At 49.6% G+C, this 27828-nt stretch overlaps 1 protein-coding gene and 1 pseudogene across 1 annotated transcript; one reads left to right on the top strand and one right to left on the bottom strand.

The window, feature by feature from the left end:
• Positions 1-27828, top strand: part of LOC119696322 — a 2199709-nt pseudogene that overhangs the window by 1727604 nt on the left and 444277 nt on the right.
• Positions 21884-23383, bottom strand: LOC119696338 (olfactory receptor 14I1-like). Its single transcript, XM_038126043.1, has one exon. It carries the CDS (start codon positions 22977-22979, stop codon positions 22005-22007), a length of 975 nt encoding a protein of 324 aa, XP_037981971.1. The 5' UTR covers positions 22980-23383; the 3' UTR covers positions 21884-22004.

Below are 27828 nucleotides of genomic sequence, written 5' to 3'. Positions count from 1 at the left end.
AGCATTGCCTGTTGTGAGAGACTTGAGGAGATTGTTGGCTGGAAACATTTCATGTGTGGGGGAGGAAGGGGCAGGTCCAGCCTCAGCCTTGCCCTGCCCTGGAAGCCCAGCACTGCCCTGCCCTGGAAGCCCAATCCCCCCAGTGCCTCTATCCCAGCCCAGCAGTGTCTGCCAGTCCCTGGCACAGCACAGGCAATGCTCCACAGCCACCTCTGCAGCCCCCAGCCCAGCTCCTGAGGGACCAAGTGACCTGAAGGCCCACCTGGGGGAAGGGCCCATGGAGACCAAGGGGTATTGAAGGCTGAGAACAAGGCAAGCACATATGTTGACCCTACCTCCTGTTGGAATTTCCATCTGAACACCTCTGGAATCCAGGAGTTGGTAGCTGTGTGTGTGCTTCTCTGTATCTTATTTGTCTTTCTCTCTTTCTGTGTCTTCTTCTTCTGTTTCTGTGCTCCTGCAAATTTTGATTAACATTAAATTGAACAGGCTTAGCATTTGTGAAGTTGAATAAGCCAAGTCAATACTTTGAGAAGTGTTTTTTCTTGATTGAATGTCTGTCGTAGTTTGACTGAGAAAAAGTTAAAAATACAAAACTTTTTGTGTAAATGACAATCTGTTAAACCACTAAGATGCTGAACACGCCTCTGTGAAACACAGATGTGAAAGATCAAAAACCCAGGAACCTCCTCTTTCTTTTCCAGTCAACAAGGAAGTAGCAGCCCCGGCCCTGGGCCCATCTCAACCAAACCAAACCAAGCAACCCTGCCTTGGGCTGAGCCCCTTCCCCCTTCCTCAGGCTGCCCCCCTCCCATCGGCCCCATTCAAACCAAACCAAACCCCAACAACTACCAAACAGGAAAACAAAAGAGGCTACAAAACCCCAACCAGAACAAAGCTAGCTACAGCTCATAAAATCTTACCATCAAGCCTCCCCCCAACACAACTCAAACTAAAACCCCTACAACCTACAATCCACACAAAATAACCCTACAACTAAAATTAAACACAAAAACCCCCAAAACCAACCATAAAACCAATCCTAACACAACCCAACCACAACTTCCAACACAAGTTACTGGCAGGTCAGGTGTTAACCCTTGCAACACTTCAATCCTCCTTCGAGTAAAAGAAAAACAAAATACAAGCATATAAAAAACAGCATAAAACCATCAAAGTCAGTGAAGAAGAAATTATATCCCAAAAAAAAAGAAAAAAATACCTTATTCTTAAAACTAAAATTCTCTTGTAAACTCTAAAGAAAGAAGTTTTTTCATTATAACACATAAAACTATAAAATAATAAAAATATTCAAATTAATAACTAACTAGAAATTTTACATTTCGTTTTTTTACATTGTCAGTAAAATATGTTGTAAAGAAAAAAAAAGTTTTTTTAAGATGTCATTTTTATTCTTATTACCTTTTTCCTTTTAATTACCTTTAATAAAATTTTCTTTTTACTCTTTTAAAATTTTAAGCTTAGTTTACCTTTGTCTTGAACTTATCTCACAAGAAAATAAATGCATAAATAATTAACCTGTGGGGTTTCGTGCCCCAGATTGGGGTGACTCCGAAAGACAGAAAATTCTCTGCTCCAACCCGTGCCTTCAAAGAAAGACTCAGTAGTCTTCTGTTGTCCGGTCTCAAGATAGTTTATTGTAAGTTATCTAAAATATTCTTTTCCTGAACTGCTGCGGCCCGTTCAGCAGGTCAGACAAAGGCACACTGCCCTGCCAGGGGGCTGGTGCCATCTTTTATATCATGCATTACATGTTACATGTTTATACTTTTTCCCCAATGCGTACTATCTATATTGAATGGTGACTTTCTACTCTAAACCAATCTGTGAGTGCCAACATCACCAAAGACATGGAGGTTTGGAAGGAGAAAGAAAGAGGACAGGGCACACCCAAGTCCCTCCATCTTAGAACTCTTGACCCCCATGTACAAAACTTGGACTCCTGCGTACAAGGCTTAAAACCCCCCTGTACAGCACTCAAAAATCCTTCCTTTCACTTCGTGACTACTTCTACTACAATACCTAAACTTGTGTGTGTGGCTTGTAATTCTTCATACAGAGTTCGTAATTTGATCCACGGGCTAAGATCAAAACCCCACATGTGTCTTTGGCTGCATGCCAGGGTCTCAGAGCCTCCTGGCAGCCGCTCTGGCCATCCAGGGCACCCAGAGGAGAGTCCTGGGTTCCCACAGGGAGGGGACTTGATGATAAGATTTTAATAGCTGTGGCCAGCTTTGTTCTGGTTGGGGTTTTGTAGCCTCTTTTGTTTTCCTGTTTGGTAGTTGTTGGGGTTTGGTTTGGTTTGAATGGGACAGATGGGAGGGGGGTAGCCTGGAGAGGGGGGAAGGGGCTCAGCCCACGGCAGAGTTGCTTGGTTAGGTTTGGTTTGGTTGAGATGGGGGCCGGGATCAGGACCGCTACTTCCTTGTTGACTGGAAAAGAAAGAGGAGGTTCCTGGGTTTTTGATCTTTCACATCTGTGTTTCACAGAGGCGTGTTCAGTATCTCAGTGATTTAACAGATTGTCAGTTACACAAGTTTTGTATTACGTTTTAAAATTCCTTTCATGTCAAACTACGACAGACATTCAATCAAGAAAAAACACTTCTCAAAGTATTGACTTGGTCCATTCAACTTCACAAACTCTAAGCCTGTTCAATTTAATGTTAATCAAAATTTGCAGGAGCACAGAAACAGAAGAAGAAGACACGGAAAGAGAGAAAGACAAATAGGATACAGAAAAGCACACACACAGCTACCAACTCCTGGATTCCAGAGGTGTTCAGATGGAAATTCCAAGAGGAGGTAGGGTCAAGATGTGTGCTTGCCTTCTTCTCAGCCTTCAGTACCCCTTGGTCTCCATGGGCCCTTCCCCCAGGTGGGCCTTGGGCTCATTTGGTCCCTCAGGAGCTGGGCTGGGGGCTGCAGAAGTGGCTGTGGAGCATTGCCTGTGCTGTGCCAGGGACTGGCAGACACTGCTGGGCTGGGATAGAGGCACTGGGGGGATTGGGCTTCCAGGGCAAGGCAGTGCTGGGCTTCCAGGGCAGGGCAAGGCTGGACCTGCCCCTTCCTCCCACACACACAAAATGTTTCCAGCCAACAATCTCCTCCAGTCTGTCATAACTGGCATTGTTGGATGAGGAATCCCAGTTTTGCCATGGGCGCCTGGACAAGTGTGCTGGCCCCTTGTTGGGCCCCCGAGGCTCCCCTGATGGGGGGAAACCTCTTTTAACAGTTCTGTGCCAGGACTGAAAGACGCACGGGACTTCTTTTGGTCTTCAGGTTGCTGTTTATTGTTATCTTATCAGAAGTTTGGCACGCCGTCTGCACCAGACTTAGCACACAAGAAAGTACAGCAGAAATGATCACAAGATGTACAGTTTCAAGGTCTTTTAAAGCTGTTTTCTCCAATTAACACTGAAAATGCACTTCATTTCTACCTTTCTACCAATAACTAATCCTTTGTCTGTCCATGTAACCTCTACCCTGTGGGTTCCCATAACCAATCACCCTGTGCCACCAACACTGCAGAAAATGGAGTAGATGAAGAAGAAGCAGCAGCTCAGACAACACCCCAGATCCTCCATCTTGTCTCCTATCTACCCCTACTCTAAAATCCCAAAACTCTAAATTTCTTTCCCTGTGACAAACTACACTTTTCTCTATTATGTACTTCACACACTTGTAGACTCCAATCCATCCCAAAGTCCTGGAAGCTCTCTCCATGGGCAAAGGTTAAAAGCAGTGCTTCTCTGGGGGACAGGATGCCTCAGAGCAGGCAGAGAAATATTCCCTGTTCCCTGGGTTCCACCCCCCCATCCACTAAAAGACTCTCTCAATGAGACATTTCAAAGGAATTACAATGAGTTTTGTACTCTGAGTTGGACTCACTGGAGAAATAACAACAGGAGATTCTCAGCTGTTCAACAAAACAGACTTTACTGGGAACTTCAGAAAATCAGAGAAAATTTAGCAAAAGGTTTAAATGACATTCAATTCACTAAGAACACTTCTCAAAGCATTAACTTGGCCCATTCAACAATGCAAACTCTAAGCCTGTTTAATTTTAAGTTACTCAAAATTTGCAAGAGAAGGGAATTAGAAGAAGACGCAGAAAGAGAGAAATGGAAAAAAGATACAGAGAAGCACACACACACAGTTGCCAACTCCTGGATTTCAGTGGTGTTCAGATAGAAATTCCAAGAGGAGGTAGGGTCAAGATGTGCGCTTGCCTCGTGGCAAGCTTTAAATACCCCTTGGTCTTCCTGGGTTCTTCCCCCATGTGTGACTTTGGGTCATGACCCAAGTGCCAGCCCCTTATTATCTAAAAACTCTCCACCCTTTCTGTCTGTAGACTACCCTCAGGCAACTGCACACAGCCTTCTGACTCCTTCTCTCTTCCTTCTGTGGGACCAGCTAACTCTTTCCTGTCACTTGCACAACCACATGAGCCTGTCTTTCCCTCACACGACATCTTCCCTTTGCTGCCCCTCACACAACTGCTCAGCTCTTTTTCCCCACAGCACAGCCTGCAGACTGCAGTTGATTCTCGGCCAGCTAACCCACTCCTTTATAAACCCACTCTTTGGAAAACACATCCTATTAAGGGCAAGGCTTTTCCCACTCTTTGGGAATTAGACCAGCTGCAATTCATCAGGAGCAAGATAGCCTTCAGCACTATCTCTGTTCTCTTGACAATCTGTCCTCCCACACTCTGTGATTTCACAGGCAGCTCGGTGATGTCACAACCCACTCTGTCATGTCTCAGCCTTCTCTGTGACATCACACAGCATCTCTGTGATGGCACAGAGCCCTTATCTACGATGGCAGAGTCTTCTCTGTGGCCTCACAGCCTGTTCTGTGATGTCAAACAGCCATTCTGTGATGTCACAGCCCACTTGGTGACATCACAACCTGTTCTATGGTGTCACACAACCAGCCAATGAATGTCACAGCCTGCTCTGTGATGTCACATAGTAAACCAGCCATGTCATAGCCTACTGTATGGTGTCACAACCTGGTCTGTGATGTCACACAAGGACAGAATCACAGAATCACAAGGCTGGAAGAGACTTTTAAGATCATCAAGTACAACGCATGCCCTGACACCATCTCAACTAGACCATGGCACTCAGTTCTATATCCAGTCTTTTTGTAAACACATCCAAGGATGGTGATTCCCCCACCTCCCAGGGCAGACAATTCCAGTACTTTATCACTTTTTCTGTAGAAGCTTTTTCCTAGTATCTAATTGTGATAAATAGGTGTGATTAGTGCTGAAAAAATTGAAACAGTAATCAATATTGATACAGTAATTATTATTTGGAGATAATAAAATGGTTAAAAAGGGAAATGCCAGGAAGAAGGGAGGGGAGGGGTCCGCTCCCCCCCTTTCTCCTGCAGATGTTCAGGACAAGGAGTAAGAGATAACTATTACTAAATTTATCTGAAAGAGAGGGAAAACTTGGGTGGAAATCAGAAACATGTTAATGTGCTGAGATTTATTGCTTTAATGTTAGAACATGGCATTGGCTCATATAATGTTAGTTTTGGCTGATACTATACAGCACCAGCTTGGTGCGCATGTGTAATCCAAATGTGAAATAAAGGACACCTGAGGAAGAGGAGAAGCCTTCCTCAGACAACCCCCAAAGAGTGCTGCGACCACCTAAAAGGGATGGTGGCACATGCGGGATGAAGAGGATGATGAGGGTGGAAATACGAATGTGACAAATCGAAAATGGGAGGAGCTGGTGATGGCACACAGCATAAAAAGCGGAATTGTAACTTGATGACCTTGTACCTGAGGTGGCAGGGGTCCCAAAGCCCTTGCACTCTGTACCCCATGGTAATTTTCTTACTTATGCGTTATTATCAGAACCAGATTATTCCTAATTTTAACCAAATTATATTGTCAAAAAATTGAGTGTAATAAATGTTATATATTCTAAACTACTTCATTAAAATTGCAGCTACATTTAATTCTGTTTGGTATTTTTTATTTGTGATTGGATAATTGGGCAAACATAACACTGGGGTTCCAGGGCAGGGCAAGGCTGGACTTGTCCCTTCCTCCCTCACACATGAAATGTTTTGAGCCAACAATCTGCTCTAATCTCTCACAGTAGGCAATGTTGGAGGTGGAACCCCAATTGTGGCCATGGGCACCTGGCTGAGAAGGACAGTTCTTTTCCATAGGAAGGGAAGCATGGAGCCCCAGTGTTTGGAAGGCAGGTTAGAGCCTCACTAGGCCAAGGCCAGTCAGACTTGTCAGCAATGGCAGATTTTTTCTGGGAGCAGTCTTTCGATTTAAGGAACTTTGGAGGTGGAATCCCAATCTCACCCATGGGCACCTGGAGAAGCAGGACAGTTCTTTCCCATAGGAGGGAAAGCATGAAGCCCCAGTGTTTCAGTAGCAGATGAGAAGAGACCCTCAACATGGCAAGGTCAGCTGGACCAGTCAGGCATTCCAGGGGAGGCCAAACTTGCCAGACCTTTTCTGTGTTCCTTTGGTTTTAAGGGGCCCTGAAGTGTCACAATGGTGCCTTGATTACAAGACCACCTGCAGTGTCACAATGGACCCTTGGTTCAATGGGGCCCCAAAATGTCATGGTGACCTCTAGGTTTCATAAGTCCCCGTAGTGTCACAATGGTCCCAATGATTCCATGAGGCCCCACTGTGTCACAATGGTCCCTTGGTCTCACAGGGCCCCACAGTGTCACAATGCTCCCTTGGTTCCATGGGCCCTGTGCTGCTGCATTCCCCCCTCCCCTTCTCAGGCCGCCCTGGCAGCTGAGAAATGCTCCTTGGTCCTCGGCCTGGGCCAACAGCCCCTGGGCTCAGCTCCTCTGCAGCTCACCACAAACACTGGCTGCCCCAGGAACTGCTGCTGCCCAAGGAGCTCCTGGTGTCTGTAGGAGCAGCCCTGGGAACTGGTTTTGTTCCCTCGGTGGCACAACATCCCTGTTCTCACACTGCCAAAGAAAGCTGTTGATGCCAAGTGTGGCCAGGACGAGCCATTGCTGGGATTGAAGCCCCTCTCTTGGGGCCCTACAAACAGCGCTCCAAAAGGAGCCCCTTGGAGCTCTCCTGGGCCAGCGACTCCCTCTGAGTGGGGCCTCTCCCAGCCAGGAACTCTCCCGTTTGCTGCACTCGGGGATCCCTGAACAGCGACAGAGCCTGGGCCGATCCCCCCACTCCTCCAGGCTCAACCCTTCCCTGGCTGGGGAGATGCCAAAGCATCCACAGTGAGCATTTCCTGTCCTCAGGGGAATTTCTCACAGGTGCCTTGCACTGACTCTTGGTGTCTGTGTGCACACAGGAGTGCCTGTGCTGGGGAAATGGGGCAGAAATGCTGCTCTCTGAGGGGCTTGAGTGCCTTGGATAGCTGAGACTGTCAGGCCTTTAGGTAAGGTCAAGTCACAAGGTCAAAGCTAAGTGAAATGCTTCTAGGATTTGTTCTTTTGCTAAGTTGTTATGTTTAATATAAGTTATAAGCTGAGTTAATTACTTCTGTGTGTTATTCATTAAATTTCAAAGTCATAGATTATAAGTTAGGTTAAATACTGTTAAGCTCTCTTCTTTTGCTAAACTGTGAAATTTAAGGTATCACTATAGGTTAAGGTACAAAGTCAAGTACTGTTAAGTTTGAGCTCTGTTAAGCTTTTGGGCAGTATTCCTCTTATCCTTGCTCTGACTGTCCTTTTGTTTCCTACCACACATACAGAGAACCAGGAGTCTGTTCATTTCTCTATATGATTGCCTGGATTTTGCTTGGTTTTGTTTTGCTTTGTTTCCTTGGTGTGCCTGAAGTGTCCAGTCAGGAGCAGAGTGACTCTTGCCAAGGAACTTTGCTGTGGTGTTGCTGAATATTAAATCTGGTTTTCGCTGATCCCTTGCTGAGGATTTTTTCAGTGCTCTCAAGCCCTCGTTCATAATAGGGTGAAGGAGCCCTGGCCCAGGCCCTGGCCCTGGGGGACACAGGGACGCTGCCAGAGGGTCCCTATCCCCCTGCCCCACCCCCCACGGCCCCAGCCCCGCCGTCCCAGTGTCAGGCTCTGGGGTTGATCTCGTGGAACATGCTCTGGGGGAGGCTGCGGCACAGAGGGCAGGGGGACCCAGGGGGACAGGGGACCCCACTGTGCACGAGCAGCGTTGGACTTCCCTGGGGGGAACTGGGGGGGGGGGGGGGGGGCTGGGGCAGAGTGACATCCCCAGTGACCTCATACAGCCCTTGTGATATCACACAGCCCTTTTATGATGTCACATATCCTCTGTGATGTCGAACAACCACCTGTGATGTCACACAGCCTTCTGTAATGTCACACAGCCATCTCTGTGATGTCACACAGCCCACGTGATGTCACAAAGCCAACTATGAGATGTCACCCTGTGATGTGATACAGCTGCTCTGTGATGTCACAGAAGAGTCGGTGATGTCACAAAGTCACCCTATGGTGTCACTGTCTCTTCTTTGATGTCTCAGCCTGCTCTATGATCTTACACAGCCACCTGGTGATGTCACAACCCACTCTATGATGCCACAGAGCCACCCTCTATGATGGCAGAGTCTGCTCTATGGTCTCACACCCTACTCTGTGATTTCACAGTTGGCTCTGCGATGTCACAATTCCCTCAGTGATGTCACAAATCCCTCAAGAACTCAGTTACATTGAAACACTGAAGTTTCTTGCACTCTCAAGAGATCCCTCTCAGGGAGACAACTAAGAAAGTGTCCCCAGGCTCCAGCCAGAGCAGAACACTGTGATGACAGCTGGGGACAAGCAAGGGAAAGGTGTCCCTGGTGCTGAACAAACCAGGATGTGTTTCAGGAATGCAAAGGCCCAAGGCCTGAGCCCCAGCCCCTGGCAAGGCAGATCCTCCTCCTTGCTCACGGCTCTTCCCGGGATGGGCACTGGCATGTGGGGATGTGCAATGCCAAGGGCAGGACCCTTTCTCTGGCTGCTCTCTACTATGTCAAAAGGATCCACCACCTCTGAACCCACCCTTCAATCCTTCCCAGGGCTCTCCTTTGCTGTCCTCGGTCTCCACCCCACTGAGCCCAGAGCTCCTGTGTCCCTAAAGTGGTCAAGTGCTTGAGGTCAAGAGTTTCTGGAGAAGACAGACAGTTCTTTTCTACAGAAAGGAAACCACAGAACCTCAGGGTTTTGAAGGCACATGAGAAGCAGTCACCAGAGGCCAAGGCAAGCCAGACCTCTCTGTCCCTGCAGCTTTTCTCTGAAAGCAACCTTTGGATAGATGGGGAGTTTTGGAGGTAGAATTCCATTTCAGCCATGGGTTCCTGGACTGGAATGACAGTTCTTCTCCACAGGAAGAAAAGGACAGAGCCCCAGTGTTTCAAAGGCTGACTCGAGGTGGCCCCAAGGAGGCAAGGCAGCCAGACCTGCTTGTCTTGACAGCTGTTGTCAGGGAAGAATCCTTGGATAGACAGAAGTTGGGAGGCCAAACCCCACTTTTATCTATTGGCATCTGGACAAGAAGGAAGTTTCTTTTCCATAGGAAGGGAAGTACAGAGCCCAGTATTTCAAAGGCAGATGAGACCTGGCCCACAGGAAACCAAGGGAACCGAGATAGTCCTGGCAGCTTTTGTCTGGAAGCTGTCCTTGCATGGAAGGAATTTTGGAGGTGGATTCTCAATTTTGGCCATGGATGCCTGGACTTAAAAGATGGTTTTTTTCATGGGAAAAAAAGCAGAGGCCCCCAGTGCTTTGAAGGCAGATGAGAGGTGGCCCCCAAGAGGCCAAGGCCAGCCAGAGCTGTCTGTCCTGGCAGGTTTTATAGGGGAATAATCCTTGGATAGAATCCAATTTGGAGGAGGAATCCCAATTTCAGCCATGAATCCCTGGAGAAGGACAGTTCTTTCCCACAGGAAGGAAAGCACAGAACTCCAGGGTTTCAGAGCCTGATAAGAAGAGACCCTCAACATGCCAAGGTCAGTGGGACCAGTCCGGAAGCCCCCAGGAGGCCCAGCCAACCAGACCTGTTCCATGTTCTTGGATCCTTGGGGCCCTGCAGCATCACAATGGCCCCTTGGTTCCATGAGGCCCTGTAGGATCACAACAGATCTTTGTTTCCATGAGGCCCAGTGATAGAACAATGGTTTTCTTGGCTCCACAGTGGCACAATGGCCCCTTGCTTCCATGAGACCTTGCAGTGTCAAAATGGTTTCCTTGTTTCCATGGGGCTGTGCAACGCCGCAATGGCCCATTGGTCCCATGCGGATGCAGAGTCTCAGAATGGCCCCTTGGTTCTCTTGGGTTCCCCAGGATCACAATGGCCCCTTGGTTCCACCAGGCCTGGATGTGTTACACTGGCCCCTTGCTTCCATGGAAACCCACAGTGTCACACTGTCCCCTTGTTTCCATGAGGCCTTGCAGGTTCACAGTGGTTGCCTTGGTTCTATGAGGCCCTGTGGTGTCACAATGATCCCTTGTTTCCATGGGGACTCAGAGTGTCAGAATGCTCTCACTGGTTCCATGAGGCCCTGCAGGTGTCACAATGGTCTCTTTTGGGTCTGCAGTGTCACAATGGCACCTTGGTTCCATGGTGCCCCACAGTGTCACAACAGCCCCTTGGTCCCATGAGGCTGTGCCATCATGGTCACAATGGTCTCATTGGTTCCACGAGGCCCTCTAGTTCCACAATGGCCCTTGAAGTGTCACAATAGCCTCAGCGGGTTCCCCCACTGGCTCGCAATGGCCTCCTTGGTTCCATGATGCCCCATAGTGTAACAATGGTATCCTTGGTTCCACAGTCAGAATGGCCCTGTGGTCTCATGGATCCCCACAGCCCCTTATGGAGCCCCACAGTGTCACTGCGATCCCCTTGATTCCATGAGGCCCTGCCGTGCTACAATGACCCCTTGGTTACACAAGGCCCTGCAGTGTCACAATGGCCCCTTGGTTACAGGGGGTCCTGAAGTGTCTTAATGATCTCCATGGTTCCATGTGGCCCCACAATGTCACAATGGACCTTTGGTTCCACGAGCTTTCGTACTGTCAACAACAGTCTCCTTGGTTCCGCAGTGTCACAATGGGCCCTTGGTTCCATGAGGTTCAGTAGCGTAACACGGTCGCCTTGATGCCATGAGGTTGTTCAGTGTCACAATGATCTCCTGGGTTCTGCAGCCCTGCTGTGGCTGCTGTGTAACAATGGACCAGAGGTTCCATAGTGTCACCATGGTCCCTTTGGTTCCACAAGACCTTCCTGGGGCACCATGGCCTCTTGGTTCCATGAGGTGCCTGGCATACCACAGCCCCTCACAGCCCCTCACAACCCCTCACAGCCCCAGGCGTGGGGCTCCTCCCAAAGGAGAAGGGGTCAGGCCCTGCTTGTTCTCCTTTAATTTCAGTCCCTGCCCAGCAAGGAGAAAAGAAAGGCTGAAATGGAGCCTTTCCCCAGCGTTTCCCTCTCAGTTGATTTCGGTCTCAAGCTCTGTGCTGCCGCTGGCCCGAGCGCCACCATCCCTGCAGCCCCCAGGCCTTTGCTCTCCCCCCGTGTCCATTCCCTGTCCCCGAGTCTCGCCCGGCTCTGGCAGCAGCAGCAGCCGCAGTGCAGTGGGCGCCGGCCCGGCCCAGCCGGGGCTCCCGGCCAGGAGCAGCAGCAGCGCCGGCCCCTTCCCACCTGCTCCTGCCTCAGCTCCCAAGGGCTTTTTCCAGCTGAAATCTGGAGTAGAGCAACAAGCACCCACACACAGCCCTGACTCCTCAGGGCCCGCCTGTGCTACCCTGAGCCAGCCCTCAGAGGAAGAAAGGATCAGGTTCCAGCGCTCTTTTCAGCACTGTTTTACTCACCCTCAGCTGACAGCAGGAGGCTGCTGGTGCCTTTGCCTTGGGAATTGGAGATCATGGCTGCTCTTGGCCCTCTTCTGCTTGCCACCTGAATTTTATCCATAAAACTACAAGTGCCTCTTTCAGTTAGTGCTACCCACGGTGCCTTCATGACAGCAAAGTCAGTATTTTTGTCACGGGCATAAAGATCAGCAGATACTGGAATGCCCACCAGCCCCTGGGCACTAGGGGAAAGGGAATTAAAGCCTCACAGGCACATTTACAGTGCTCAAACATAGCCCTGTTGCTGGTACTGTTGAAATAAATACACTGACAGAGGCCAGCACAGAAATTGCCTCCAGATTATGGAATTAAATTAAAAAATCCACCAGGAGAAATAAAAACCAGAACTCTCCACTTCTGTCTGCAGACTCTGGAGATTCTTTCTCTGCATTCAGCCAGGCTTGTATTCCCTAACAATTCCTGGTACCCACTCCTGTTTTCTTAGCCTAGAACAGCAACAATGAAAACCTTACCCATGGCACAACTCTCCAGTCCACCAAGAAAAGAAAGCACAAGTTGTCAAGTTCTCCAAACCTTTGTCCTGCTTTGCTGCAAGAGTCCTGCTGCACGCACAGTGTGAAAAGCCAAGAGAAGCTGCAGGTGGTGGCACATCTTGGGACAGGAGCTCAACCTCATTCTCCAGGAAGGGTTCTTGAGAAGAACAGACATCACTGTGGAGAAGGTTCTTGGAAAACTGGAACAGCTTTCCAGAGGTGAAATGAAAATGGAAAGAAACAATCCAAGATGTTCAATTCTACAATTAACTCCCTTTCTTATATGCTCCCCTTTCCTGTGTTGCACTCATTCTACATCAGTCATTCCAAATTGATCTCACCTCGAAGACCGAGGCCTCAGCAAGTGTTGCACACTCTACAGTATCTTTAGCTACACACAGTTTGCCTTCTCCCTGTTTTGCTTAGAAAGCAATGCTGGAGACACCAGAAACCTGCAAATGCAAGATTTTAGAGCACCATGCTTTGGTCAGCCATGGCGTCTAGAGACAGGGCATGTGCTCCCACAGTATTTCACCCTCAGCAGTGACAATCCACAGCAGCAACACAGGTGATTCCTGGGACATTGTGCAGGGGCCATGACTCTGTGTCTTGGCGAAGTTCACCTGTTTTGACAGACTTGGGATCCAAAGTAGTTGGCATTTCTGGCTGTGTCAATGAGCAGCAGGAGACATAAAGCAGCCAGCAGTTTCTTTGCAGAGGGCCTCTGGTCCAGGCTGAAAGTGCTGGATTGACAGGGAGCAGGCAGACAGCTGAGAGCTGAGCTGCTATAATGGACTGGCATGCAAACTCTGCAAAAATAGCAGTTTTGTTCTTTTATTTAAATCCTTCTATCGGCAGTCTCCAATTTTTACCGGGAACCAGGTAAGAAAGCAGGAACAGCTCTGGGGACGAAAGCACCAAGCCAGGCACAGCCATGCCGTTGCCACTCCCTATCCCAAGTGACCAGGGAGCAGCGCTGCCCCACAGGGGCTTCATTTCTCCCTCCTCATGACCAGCTTTGCCCCCTGTCTTGGCTTGAAAAGATAGGTGTCTGCTAAGGAAGGCAGTAACTTTCCCTGAAATGGAAAATATAAACCCCCTCCCTCCAAATCATTACAATTTTGAAATTAGGGGGGCTCTCAGGCAAAGATATAGGAATAGGAATAACAGTTCTTTATTAGGGAAGAAAATTTTTAAAAAAGAAACAATGCAGTAAATCAAAACAACACTGACAGGGTCAGAATACAACCTGACACCCTGTTGGTCAGGGTGTTGGTAGCAGTCCAATTGGAATTGTGACTGCAGTCCTCCTGGAGTGTCAGGTGTGGTTCTGTTGGAGCAGGGATACTGTAGAAAGGGTGTAGTCTTCCTCTGAAGATCCAGTGGAAGAGGCAACTGTTCTCCTCTGGGAATCCAGTGGAGAAGCCGTGCTGGTGTTCCAGAAATCAAGATTATATCCAGGTAGGAATGCTTGGCTCCTCCCTCTGGGCAGAGCATCTCCCAGTGGGATGCTCTAGTTCTTATCAGCCATGCAGTGACACTCAATAGCCTGTTATCTGCAGATGTCTCCCCAGAGGGAGGATTGGTTGTGGAAGAGATAAGGAAAACTGCTCACTTAACAGAAGACAACTGCCATACAGATGGCAAATAGAATGCATATTGCTTGGCAATCCAGGACACTGTATTAATCCTTTTAAGTAGTGTGTTAAATATAGTTTTACGCTACAACATAATATTAAAATGGAAACTATGCAATGTAGATACTTTTCTAACTAGTTCAAGCAATGGACAAGATAAAGAAATTCTCCGCACAGAGATAACAGCAACAAGACCCAAAAATTATTGCCTCCCTATCGGGAAGAATTATTGCCTCCTTATTGGAAAGAACCAGGCTTCTTCTGCCTCCATTTAGACTCCATGGAGCTAAACCATGATTTACAAGATGAAGAGGGAGAAGTTGACAATAAACAGAAAAAATCCCTAGTTTGAAAGGAATGTTTGCATCATGTATGAGATATATGAATATGCAAAAGGCAATTGCTTTTAAGGGTTATTCCTTTGTTAGCAGACATGCTTTTTTGAGGAAAGTATCTGAACATTAGTAATTCTTTGCTTTTATATTGTTCTTAATTGTCCTAACTCTGATTGTCCAAATTTTTATTGATCTAATTTGTATTACTATCCTTAAAACCATTATATTACTATTAAAATTTAAATATTTTTTAAAAAGTGATTAGTGTTCTGGCTGCCCTGCTCCCCTCTGGCTGAGGTGCTGAGAGCTCTGCAGCCCCTGCTGCCATCCCATCTGCCCAGGGCAGCACAAGAGCCCCGGCCTTGGGGCCCTCCAGAGCTGCTCCTGCTCCAGGTCCAGGGCCAATGCCAAAGCTAGGACAGCCACAAAGCTGTGCCCATTCATTGCTGCTCTGATGGGGATGGATCCTCAGCCACTTGGTGGTTGCTGATAAATTTTCCTCCTCCAGAGGCCTCTTCCTTCTTGAGCTCTTCAGTTCAGGAATTGAGTGAGAAAAGCTCATAAATATTTGTTCAAAACATTTGAACAAGAAAAGCCTCTGGGAATAATTTAAGCTTAATTCTTCTGTGTTTAATTAGGCAGATTTCAGAAGTGTATTCAAAGTGAATATGCTGTATTGAAAACAATGAAGAGAGAATATTTTTATCCCGTTTAGTTGGGTTTTTTTCCTGTTTCTACATTGATATCAGCAATCCCCAGTTGATATGGACACCCAGCACCTCCTCATGCAGTCTGAACAGACATGAAAATCAAGACCCTTCATGGCTGACAATCAATCAGATTTCGTCCCTACCCCCTCCCCACCATTTCCCTCATCCAACCCCTGGCAATCCGAGCAGCTGAGGAATGGAGTCACAACCAGGGGTGTCCCCAGGGCTCAGGACTGGGGCCAGGTCAGTGAAATCTCTTTATTGCTGATCTGGACGAGGCCATCGAGGGCACCCTCAGTCAGTTCCCAGGTGAGCCCAAGCTGGGTAGGAGTGTGGCTGTGCTGGAGGGCAGGAAGCTCTGTAGAGGGATCTGGACAGGCTGGAGCCATGGGCCCAGGACAATGGGATGAGGTTCACCAAGGCCAAGGGCCGGGTCCTGCCTTGGGCTCACAGCCACGCCAAATCCCTGGCCATGCCCTGCCCCTGATCCCCACAGCCTGTCCTGTTTCCTTCATCCCTGCATTGCCAGGGACTTTCTGGGACAAGGGAGCTCTGCTCTGGCTATGGAGGGAGGTCCAAGTGCCACCACTGGAGTGGGAACCACAACTCATCAGGTTTGTGTTCTTTGGGGATCAGGAACTGGTGAGACTCAGAGGCACAGAAAGTTTCTCTTCATGGCCAACAGACCATAGTAGAACAGGGCACAATTTAATAACAATTACACTCTTCCCTGAGCTATGTGCAATGTCCTAGCAACATCTGACATGTCCACCATCCACAAGTGATTTCCATACTAAACGTGAATACGTGATTCTATGGTAGATATAAACACAATCAAGTTCTTCTACCAGGATGCTTGTCTAGGAGTAGGGGCAACACTGCTCAAACAATTCCTGATTTGCAAAGCTGTCAGTGGTGGATGGAGAAGGGGCTCAGGCTGCTTTTGGTGTTGAGGAATTGCTGAAACCAGCCTGACTCATTTCATCTCCTCCTGTCCTGATCTCCCCTCTTTCCCCTTCCGCCCATTGGCTTTTGTCTCCCACCAGGCCCCCGGTGAAGAGCCTGGCTCTGTGTTCTCCAGCACCTCCTCGCTGGCACTGCCAGGCTGGGATGAGGAGCCCCTCAGGCTTCCCTGCTGCGGGCTGGACAAGCCCACATCCCTCAGCCTCTGCTCACAGCCCAAGGGCTCCAGCCTCACCTTGGAGGCCCTTCCCTAACCCTGCTTCAGCTGCCTGACATCTTTCCTGCCCTGGGCAGCCCAAACCAGGACACAGGGACCTGGATAATCCCCATCCTTGATGTCCTGGTCACACAGCCCTGGCCCCTTGTCCCCATGTCAGGCTCTGGGCTGGATCCTGTGGAACATCCTTTGCTGGAGGCTGTGGCTCCAGGTGGGCCGGGGGGATACTGGGGGACAGGGACCCTGCTGGGCATGAACAGCATTGGACTTGTTGGGAGAAACTGTGAGGGGCAGCTGGGGCGGAGTGACCAACACAGTGACGTCACACAGCCCTCCTGGGATGTCACACAGCCCCTCTGGGATGTCACAACTGGCTCTGTGATGTCACAGAGGCAGTCTATGATGCTGTAGCTTCTCAATGACCTTACAAGACCTACTCTATGATGTCATAGCCCACTCTGTGATGTCATTGTCTGCTCTGTGATGTCAGACCTCTGCTCTGTGATGTCACAGCCAGCTCTGTTATGTCACAGAGGCAGTCTATGATGTTGTGGCTTCTCAATGACCTCACAAGACCCACTCTGGGATGTCACAGCCCACTCTGTGACCTCATGTTGCCAGATGATCAATTGCCTCCACCAGGTGAGCTGACACCTGGAGCTTGTTCTCCAAAACCCCAGGCCTATGGAAACCACACAATGCCCATTGTGTCAGAAGGGAAACTGGGAGTTCACCAGCCTCAGTGTCCTGCCAGCTCAGCCAGGCCCACTGGGACATTGGGGTCCACGACCACCAGGGACCACCAGAGAGGCCCCCAGGACAGAAGAGCACATGGTAAAAGGGGAGGAGAAATCTGTTAATGATTTTGGGGAGATGATTATCAGATGTGTGTTTAGTCCAGGACAATCAATGAATATGTGTGCAAAATACAGAAAATAAACAGAAACTTTCCTGTACTCAGCACGCACGGCTTTGGGAGGAGCTCTCCCCCATGCATCCGGCTGAATAAAGAATGCTGCTTCCTAATGCTGCACTGCTGTTAAGGAGTTTTCTGTTTTACTGAATTTTGGTAACACTTCCACTGCCAAGGAAAGCTCTGTCTCCTGCTGTTCACAAACAGAGAAGGGCTGGTGGCAGATGTGGGGCTCGGAGGCTGCCTGGGGCACAGTGACCATGAAATAATCAAGATTTCAATGTCCTGTGAGAGAAGGAGTGGCAGCAACAAAACTTCTATACTGGAAGTAAGAAGAGCAGACTTTGGCCTGTTTAGGATGCTGATTTGGGGAGTACTGAATCAGGTACTGAGTTTTTCAAGGGAAACAGCCCTTAAAAACAAAGGGGTCCAGGAAGGATCGACATATTTCAAGGGAGTAATATTAAGTGGGAAGGAGCAGCCTGTCCCAGTGTGGCAAAAGATGAGCTAGTGAGGAAAATGACTGGCCTGGCTGCCCATGGAGATTTTGTGGGAACCCAAGGGAAAAAAGGAGCAGCAGCTCAGGAAGTGTTTAAGGATGTTGTTAAGTTATGAAAGAAGAAAACTTGAGAGATGAATGTGCAATAAGAACTAACCTGGTGGCTTCTGTAAAAAAATACAAAAGGATTTGTAAAAGAATTATAACAAAAGGAGGGAGAAGGAGAACCTCTACTCTTTATTGGAGGCAGTGGAGAATATGGTAACTGAAGATAAGGAAAGGTTTGAATTGCTTAACACCTTGCTTGTTTCAATTTTCAACAATAAGACAGATTGTCCTCCAGACAAGTGTTTTCCTATGCTGGTAGATGGGTACAGGGAGAAGAACAGCCCCCTGGAATCCAGGAGGAAGCAGCTGCTGACCTGCTGAGCAACTCAGAGGCTCACAGGTGTCTCTGGCACCAGATGGGATCCATCCCAGGGGAATGAAGGAGCTGGTGGATGAGCTCCCCAAGCTGCTCTCCACCATTTCCCATCAGTCCTGGCTCAGCAGGGAGGTCCCAGAGGACTGGAGGTGCCAGTGTGTCGTGGTTTGAGAGGAAATGAGTTTTTGGGAGGTGGTAGTGGTCAAACCAATAGGTGCCCAGATGTGGATATTGGCACCTGGTTTGACCATTGAGGATATGGATCCGCCTCTGAGAACACAGGGGTTAAAAGCGATAGCTCCCAGGGGGGATCTTCCTCTTTTGGTTCCGGTCGGAGGAGAGTTCAGACCTCCCCTGCCCAGCTTCGGGCTGGGTGGGGGAGGGGAAAAGGCCACGCGGCTGAGCGAGGAAGGCCCGGAGCCTTGGGCAGAGACGGAAGAGACGGAAGGGTGGAAGAACTCGGAGAGGTAGTGGGCAGCCCCCCCCTTTCTCAAAAGGAGAGGGAGAGAGAGAGAGAGAGGTGCCAGTGCTATCTTGAAATTTGATAGCACTGGCCTGGCCGAGGAGGAGAAGGGGGGGGGCCGACGAGGGAAAGAGTGCCCTTCTTCCCCCCCCGTCGTGTGGGAGTTTGAGATAAGCTGAGACTGTGATTTTAACCCTTCTGTGAGACGATGGAAAACCTTGCAAATGTTGATCCTCCGGGAGCTGAGAGAGGAGAGAGAGACGGATAAGAAGGAATGCGCAAGTGTGATCCAGAGTGGTGCAAGTGAAGAAAGACTGGGGGAAGCTGAGAGAATCCTAGGTGGAGGAGATGATGGAGTGGCTTTTGGCTGGACTTTTCTTGTATTAGCCATGGATAGAACCTTTCCTGTAATACAGAGACTGCATTTTAGGGGGAGGCTGCGCCAAAGGAGTGATGTGTGCGGAGACGACAGGTGATGAAGAGATGGTGAGACCCCTCGGCCCCAGGGGGTGAAATATTGGGGGGGACTGGTGTCCCAAAATGAGGTGAGAGAGACTGTCGTTCTCTTGTGGAACTGGGCAAGGCATCCTTGAAAGGGGAAACCCTAAGAGCAGCTCTGGTCCATGTGCAGTGGTGAGAGCACTGAACATGGAAGGAAGAAGTCACGACGTGTAGTTGCTGAGTGACGGGGATTTACCTGTGGTGGCACAAGGAGGGCTCCTTCTCTCCTTAATGAAATGAGAAGTGATTATCTGAAGGGTGAAGAGATGGACTGAGTTGATTATCTGAAGGGTGATGGACTGGATTAAGATCTAAGGTTCTGTAATATTCTGTAAGAATTGAGTGGGGGGAGGAGAAATGTTTTAAAAGGTTTTCCATTCTGCTCTGTGTGTTAATTTTATTGTAATTGTGTAATAATAAAGTTTTTTTCTTTTGTTGCAAGTGGAGGCCTGCTTTGCTCTGTCTCTGATCACATCTCACAGCAGACACTAGGGAAGATGGGTTTTCATGGGGGCACTGGCATTGGGCCAGCATCAAACCATGACACAGTGTAACCCTATCTCTGGGAAGGGCTGGCAGGAGGATCTGGGGAGCTCCACGCCTGTCAGCCTGACCTCGGTGCCCAGCAAGGATGTGGAACAGATCACCTTGAGTGCCATCTCAGAGCACCCACAGGATGGCCGAGGGTTTAGAGCCAGCCAGCATGGATTTCAATATCTGCATTGATGATCTGAATGAGGGGATTTAGATGATCTGGATGAGGGGATTGAGTCCACCATCAAAAAATTTGCAGATGACACCAAGCTGGGCTTGAGTGTGCATCTGCTGGAGAGTAGGAGGGCTCTGCACAGGGCCCTGAACAGGCTGGATCCAGGGACTAAATCCAACCAGTTGAGGTTTAACAAGTCCCAGTGCTGGGTCCTGCACTTTGGCCACAACAACCCCTGCAGCACTACAGGCTGGGGACAGAGTGGCTGGAGAGCAGCCAGGCAGAAAGGGACCTGCAGGAACTGATGGACAGCAGGCTGGACATGAGCCAGCAGTGTGCCCAGGTGGCCAAGAAGGCCAATGGCTCCTGGCCTGGATCAGGAATGGTGTGGCCAGCAGGAGCAGGGCAGTGATTCTTCCCCTGTGCTGGGCACTGGTTGGGCAGGACCACAAGTGCTGTGCCCAGTTCTGGGCCTGCAATTCAGGAAGGACACAGAGGGGCTGGAGCGTGTCCAGAGAAGGGCAACAAGGCTGGGGAGAGGTCTGGAGCACAAGTCCTGTGAGGAGTGGCTGAGGGAGCTGGGGTTGTTTATCCTGGAGAAGAGGAGGCTCAAGGGAAACAAGGCGGTGTGAGAGCACAGACTGGACTTGATGATCTCCAAGGTCTTTTCCACCCTTGCTGATTCTGGGATTCCCTGAAAGCACCCTTGGAGCCCTGGGCCTCCTCTTCAGAAGCTCCAGCAGCCCAGGTGCCTCAGCTTCTCCTCCCTGGCCCAAAGCCCATCCTGTCAGTCCTGCAGAGCCTCTGCAGCTCCTCCTCCTTGCCCAGAACAGGGAGCCCCACAGGCAGACACAGCAGCCCAGATGGGCCCCCCTGGCCTGGGCTGCCTCTGGCAAAGGGAGCAGCAGGAGGCACTGCAGGAGCCTGCAGACAATTCCTGCAGCACTTGCAGGATGATCCTGCTCCCGAAGGGCCGTTCCCATGGTGCCAAGTCAGGAACTACAATGGGGAGTGGGGCCAGAGAGGAAAGGGCAAACAGGGATGGGCTGTGTGCGGGGCTGGGAAAAGAGCTGGGAAACAGCAGGAAATTTGTGCCAGGGAAGAGTAAAGAAAGCAAAGGTGAAGCTAAGGCAATGCTCAGGGCAGTTTGGGGATGGCTGCCAGGCAGCCCTGGCTCAGAGCAACAGCATCTGCAGTGGGACAGGAAACTCGCAGCTGATGGGAACAAACTTTCTGGCTGACTGCAGAGGCCAGGACAAAGCTGAGTGCTTTCCCTGGTGTCCCCCAGCCCTTGGTGGCCCCAGGGGCTGATGGCATTTGTGCTCCCTCAGGTTCATGTCCCCACAGCAATAGCATGGGGGTGCTCCCACCTGCTGTGTGCAATGCAAACAGGGGCTCCTGAGCCAGTGCTGCCGTGCCTGTGCCTGCAAGGATGCGGCACCTGTGTGAGCTGGGGGAGAGGCCAGGGCTGCAGAGGGGGGATGTTGTTGGCAGCTCCATGAGGATGCTCTGGGATGCTGCCCTGGGCTGTGCAGCGCACTGGGGATGGATCAGCCCCTGTTCTGCTGCTCCTTCCCGTGTGCCCCAGGGCCCTTGCAGAGCCCCAGCCATGCTGTTTGCCCCCAGCCTGCCCACGACCAGCCTAGGTCTGCTCACGGGGGTTTTCTCTGCTCAGCATTGGCCAGGCTGTGTTCTTGAGGGAGCCTGGGCAAAGAGCCTGGAGCCCCCAGGCCCTGGCCTGAGGCGTCAGCACTGCCCCAGCAGTGCCCATGGCCTGTCCCTGCTGCAGCCCCGGCACTGCCACCCCCACGACTGTGCCCGGCCCCAAGAGCACTCAGGCCCTACAGCAACACCAGGGCCACCAGGGCAGTGGGGCAGGGCCACGGCAGCAGCACTGGCAACACCAAGTGCTGCTGCTGCTGCTGGGCACAGCTGCTGGGCCAGCACTGATCTGCCCCCAGCTCTGCACACAGACATTGCTGCTGCAGCTCCAGAGGAGGCCACTAAAGGGCATCTCTGCAGAAAACTTTGCTGGGAGATCCTTTAGTTCCTTTAAAGCCACCAAGAGTGCAGCCATTCATTGAAAAGGTCTGTGGCCACAGGCAAGGTGGAGAGAAACAAAGTGAGAAATGGCAAAAACAATTACATTTCTTTGTAGACAATATGAAAAAAATAAACCAAAGAAAAATCAGCTCCAAAATGAAACCAACAAGAATTATCATAGATTACTTTTATTACAAGTGATTTGCAGAAATACGTCAGCAGTTCAATGTTCCTGAAAGCATCCAGTCATCAGTCTCCACACTGCAGCCTTGAGCTCCTGGTTCCTCAGGCTGTAGATGAGGGGGCTCAGGGCTGGAGGCACCACTGAGTACAGAACTGACAGGGCCAGATCCAGGGATGGGGATGACATGGAGGGGGGCTTCAGGTAGGCAAACATGCCAGTGGTGAGGAACAGGGAGAGCACAGCCAGGTGAGGGAGGCAGGTGGAAAAGGCTTTGTGCCGTGCCTGCTCAGAGGGGATCCTCAGCACGACCCTGAAGATCTGCACATAGGAGAAAACAATGAATACAAAACAACCAAATACCAAACAAACACTACCTGCAGTTAGCCCAAGTTCCCTGTGAAAGGATTTGGAGCAGGAGAGCTTGAGGATCTGGGGAATTTCACAGAAGAACTGTCCCAGGGCATTGCCATGGCCCAGGGGAAGGGAAAATGTATTGGCCGTGTGCAGCAGTGAATAGAGAAAGGCACTGGCCCAGGCAGCTGCTGCCATGCGGGCACAAGCTCTGCTGCCCAGGAGGGTCCCGTAGTGCAGGGGTTTGCAGATGGACACGTAGCGGTCGTAGCACATGATGGTCAGCAGGAAATATTCTGTTGCAGCGCAGAAAACAAAAAAAAATACTTGGGAGGCACATCCTGTGTAGGAGATGGTCCTGGTGTCCCAGAGGGAATTGTGCATGGCTTTGGGGACAGTGGTGCAGATGGAGCCCAGCTCAGTGAGGGCCAGGTTGAGCAGGAAGAAGAACATGGGCGTGTGCAGGTGGTGGCCGCAGGCTACGGCGCTGATGATGAGGCCGTTGCCCAGGAGGGCAGCCAGGGAGATGCCCAGCAAGAGGCAGAAGTGCAGCAGCTGCAGCTGCCGCGTGTCTGCCAATGCCAGCAGGAGGAAGTGGCTGATGGAGCTGCTGTTGGACATTTGCTGGGGTTGGCCATGGGGATCTGTAAGAAAAGTAATCATGGAATAGCTGACCTTTGAGAGGACTTTAACTATCCCAGCACAGCCTGGGGGCACTTTCCCTCCACTGCCTGCCCTGGGCTCTGCTGCCTGGAGCTGTCCCTGCCAGCAGCTGCTTCCCTGTGCCCAGGGCTGGGCCCTGCCAGTGCTGCCAGAGCCCAGCCCAGCCCTGGGGGCTCAGCTCTGCCCTGCAGACCCCTCCCTGGTCTGGCACTGCCCAGGGGCAGCTCTGGCTCTGTAGGCTCTGAAGGCAATGTCAGAGCAACCCTGAGGAGGCTGGAAAAGTGAAGCTGATGCTGCCTGTAAAGGGGTATGTGCTTATTTTTGTCATTGCCTGGTTTATTCAGATCTGAGACAAGATTTTTTTTTTTTATTTTTCTCCACCTGAACTGAGAGATGATTTTCTATCTCCAATTTCCCATCCAGGCAACCCAGAACAGTAGATTTACAAAAGCAGGATTTTCCTTTTATGCAGTCCCTGACTTGCTGTGCTCCCTGTAGAATCTGCTTGGAAATGTTCTGCAGTTAAATGCCTTGCTGGGAGCAGTCCTGAACAATGCAGCATCCTCACCACACAACGACAACATTTCCATGCCTTACCAGCTGTCTCCTGCCAACCAGATCTTGTCCCCCAGTGCTGGCTGAGAGCTGTCCCTGGCAGGCAGCAGAGTCCCTGCCCCAGCACAGTGCCCTGGGCTGCAGGAGCCTGCTCTGCAGGACAGCCCTGGGCACCCCTGGCTGCTCTGCACAAGAGACAATCAGAGAATGTACTCACAGGGTCTGTAGGCATTGGGATGTTGCAGCTGTAGGAGATCACTCCAGGAGCTGCAGCTGCATTGTCCTGCAGCCAGAGGTTCCTGTGCCAAGGGCTGGCAGGGATTCTGCCCCAGGCACTTCTCAGCAACTTCCCAGCCCTGACTGATTGAAGCTCTCTGTGCCTCTGTGCTGTGCCAGGGTGGCTGCAGGCAGTGCCCCAGCCCTGCTGGGCTGGCAGAAGAGCTGTTCAGCAAGAGAAATGTGCTTTTGAAGCTCTTCTTGGTTACCAGGAGCTGCCTCTGTGCCAGCAGCCCAGCCCAGCTCAGCAGCACAGACACAGCACAAGGACTTTAATGACCCTCTGGGGCTTTGTGCTCAGGCCCTGAACATCAGTCCCTGAGAGACAGCTGAAGAAACCTCTGCAGAACTCCAAGTCAGAATCACACTCCAAAGTTTCTTGAACTTTTAATGGGTCCCAGGGAGGGACACGACTGAGAAAGTGTCCCCAGGCTGTAGGCAGAGCAGAGAACTGCAGGCAGTGATCACAGGTGGGGACAAAGAGAAGCCAAGGCTTGGTGCCCTGGGGCACAGCAGGCTCTGTGCCACCAAGGGCTGGCAGGAGACACCTTGTGCTGAGGCACTGACGCCTCCTGGCACAGCCCCAGCCAGGCTGGCCCCTGGCAGCCCCTTGTCCTGCCCTCAGTATCCCCCCCTAGCCCACATCCCAGTGGCCTCAAGGATCTGCTGGAAGGAGTCCCTGGGGAGCCTTGCTCAGCAATGGCCCTGGGGGTTCCTTCATGCTCCCAGGGACTCAGGCTTTTCAAAGGACTTTGGGTTTGGCTTTTGCCTTGGAGTCTCTGAGAGCTTTCTGCAATCATGGCCTCCAATTCTCTGCTGTAATTAGTCCCTGGAGAGGCTTTGTCAGTTGCAACATTCAGTGGGACTCATTAATACTTCAGAGTACTTCTGCTTTTTAGCTACTTGGTGTTTGCCTTTTGATACAGACTCGAGAAAGATTGTGCAGTCACAGCCTCCAATTATCTGCTTTAATTAGTCCCTTGAGCCTTTATCAGTAATGACACTTAGGGGGGCTCATTAATACTTCAAAGTACTTCAGTTATTTTAAGGTATTTGGTTTTTCCTTTCTGGTAACAGACTGTGTGAGCGATTTGTGCAATCATGGCTCCAATTATCTGCTTTAACGAGTCCCTAGAGAGCTTTGTACTGACACTCAGTGGGGCTCATTAATGCTTTGAAATACTCAAGGTTTTTAAGCTACTTTTGAATTTCCTTTCCACACTAAGTCTCTGAGAGGTTTTTTTTTGTGCTATCCTGGCCTCCAATTCTCTCCTCTAAGGAGTCCATGAGGAGAATGTGTTGGGGATGGACCTCATTTGGACCCATTAACGCTTTGAGACACTTTGAGTGTTTCTTCTGACTTTGACTCCTGGAAAGGTTTGTGCAATCTTCTCTCAGGCCCTGAGGTTCCAGGGCTCAGCGCCAAATGCACCACGGGGCTCATTAGAATTAAGTAAGTCCTGACAAACCATGCATCTGCCTTGATTTCCCTCTGCTCCAGTGCAGTTCATCAGGAAGGTTTTCCTTTTACAGTTATGGAGAAATAATTCAATGAGCTTCTAAGAAACATGTAATCCTATTTTAAAGTGTGTATTTTATTACTGTTATCTTAAGGGAAGAGCTGATTGCAGCATTCTGTGATTGATATTGATGTACCTCTGCTCCGAAGGAGGTCTGGCCTGGTCAGAGAAGCTGTACCTTGGAGCTGACCCAGTGTGAACAATCTTGCCCTACATTCCCCAACCTCATGTGAGAAGCAATTTTCACTTTCAAAAATTTAGATGGTTTATTAAGACCTTATCAAAATACAACAGAAGACTGAATAAAGAAAAGAACACAGTGCTGGAGGGAAAGGATTCAGTTACCAGGTGCTCATCTACAAAATGGATGCTCTGTCTTTTATACCTCTAGCCCGTCCCAAATTCTTGTCAATTGACTCCTTCTTCACTGTCCAGTGGTGGAAATCACTTTCTTACAGCTTGACTGGAGGTCAGGTGCTGCCATAGTAACAAGCCCACCCTCCCAAATGCCCCGACTACTGAGGCCATCCTGTGATAACAAGGCAAGGGGCAGGGGAAAGATAACTATACATCGACAAAGCTTCTCTTAACATATATTTAATATTCACCCCTTAATTGTGAGAGTCAACCATAGGATTACTCATCTATAACAAACCTCGCCTTTTCTTTTTCTATAAGTCATTTTGCTCAAACAATTAAGTCAAAAATTTTCTCTCTCTCTTGAATGAGTCATACCAGCTTCTGTTTGATGTGGGCAAGGACAGTGGGAACAGGAGAAAAAAATCTCAGGGTTTCCTTAGACACACTTATTTGGAATGGACAAACGGGCATCACAGAGGTCCAGTGTGGCTTTGACTCCCATCTACCATCCCTATGTGGTTGCTACCCATATTCAGTGTATCTTAGGGGTGAGTACAGAGGCTGACTCAGTCCTGCCCTCTAGTACCTGTTATATTAAAAGACAACTGAGGAATGACAGAGGTCTGCTATGGCCTTTTGTCCCTACCTTACCATGCCTACAGGGTTGCTACCTGCAGCAGAGCTATGGAGTCTTCTTGGTAGTGAACAAAGGGCCAACCCGGTCTTGCCCTCCTTCCTTTGTCTTATTTTCTTAAAGAAGCTGTGCCATTACCTTTTATGGTCCCTTGTGTCCTTCCCCTCAACAGATGCTGGTAATTCTCACCATTAAAACAGGAAGACAGTTCTCCAGCTGGTTAGTGGATGCTTGACTCTATTTTTGGGCATCTTGGTGTTTTTCTGGTTGTCTTTCAGTCTCTGCTTGAGAGTCAATCTTGTTTCACCCAGCCTGGATGTTATAGTCCACTCCTTGGGTTCTTCTAGTGGGCCTTTGACTCTGCTGGCATGAGTCCATCCCCGCTCTGCAATTCGCATGGCTGATTCTGTGGTGGAACAGTACCTGAAAGGGACCTTCCCACCGAGGAGTTAGAGGCTGATCTCTCCATGACTTAATCAACACCCAATCCCCAGGATTAATATGATGGATTCTGAAATCCAGGGTGGTAGTTTGAGGAATTGCCCCTTTATGTCTTAGCCCTTCTAAGGTTTGTGCTAGAGACAGAACATATTTCATGGCATTGGTTTTGCTTTCCTCATAGGTGGCAACCTTCTGGGGTGAGGTCAGGAAGGGTAACCCAAACACCATTTCATAGGGTGAGACCCCAGATCTGACTGGGGCTGGGTTCTAATTTTCTTAATAAGGCCAAAGGGAGACATTTGATCCATGACATTTGGGTTTCAATATTAGCATAACTAGAGCTCTTTTCAGAGCTTGTTTCATTCTCTCAACCCGGCCGGAACTCTGTGGATGCCATGGAGTGTGTAACTCTCATTTCACTTCCCTGGCCTGTACAACTTTCTGCAATATCTTTGATGTGAAATTAGTTCCTTGGTCTGAATCAATCCTGTTTACCCTCCCATAATGGGGAATGATTGATTCTAGAAGTGTTTTACTCACAACATTGGCATTGGTTTTCACAGTGGGTACCACCTCTACCCAATGAGTCAAGTGATCTACTACCACTGGCATAAACTTCCACCATTGTACCTGGGGAAGCTCAGTAAAGTCTATTTGGATGTTTTGAAAGGGCCTTAAGGCTAGTTCTCACCCTCCTCTGGGTGTTTTCCTCATGATTTTTATATTCCCCTATTGACATATCACACACCGTTCAGTGACTTGCTTATCAATTCTGAAAATTCCTATGTAGCCCCAATCCTTTAGAACTTGATCACTTAGCACTTGAGTACCCCAATGTGTTGTTCCATGTGTGCCTTCTATCATTTTCTTCTAGCATTAGGGTTTTATTCAACACTTGCCTCCCATCTGCTGATCTCCACTTCCCTTTGTTATCTTTCTTGGCTCCTATTTTAAGAAGTTCTTCCTCTTCTGTCCCACTGAACACAGGGACTTCTTGCATTTCTCTCTTATGGGTGTTAATACTATGATTAATTTTTCTGTCTCTGATTCAGTTGCAGTTTTA

Source organism: Motacilla alba, unplaced genomic scaffold (assembly GCF_015832195.1).
Source record: "Motacilla alba alba isolate MOTALB_02 unplaced genomic scaffold, Motacilla_alba_V1.0_pri HiC_scaffold_28, whole genome shotgun sequence".
Lineage (NCBI taxonomy): Eukaryota > Metazoa > Chordata > Aves > Passeriformes > Motacillidae > Motacilla > Motacilla alba.
Note: the sequence above shows the minus strand (reverse complement) of the source record. Positions and strands in the feature narration are given on the sequence as shown.

Bases quoted from the DNA above. Each gene is read 5' to 3' on its own strand.
- LOC119696338 (XM_038126043.1), bottom strand. From the start codon at position 22,979: ATGATTACTTTTCTTACAGATCCCCATGGCCAACCCCAGCAAATGTCC.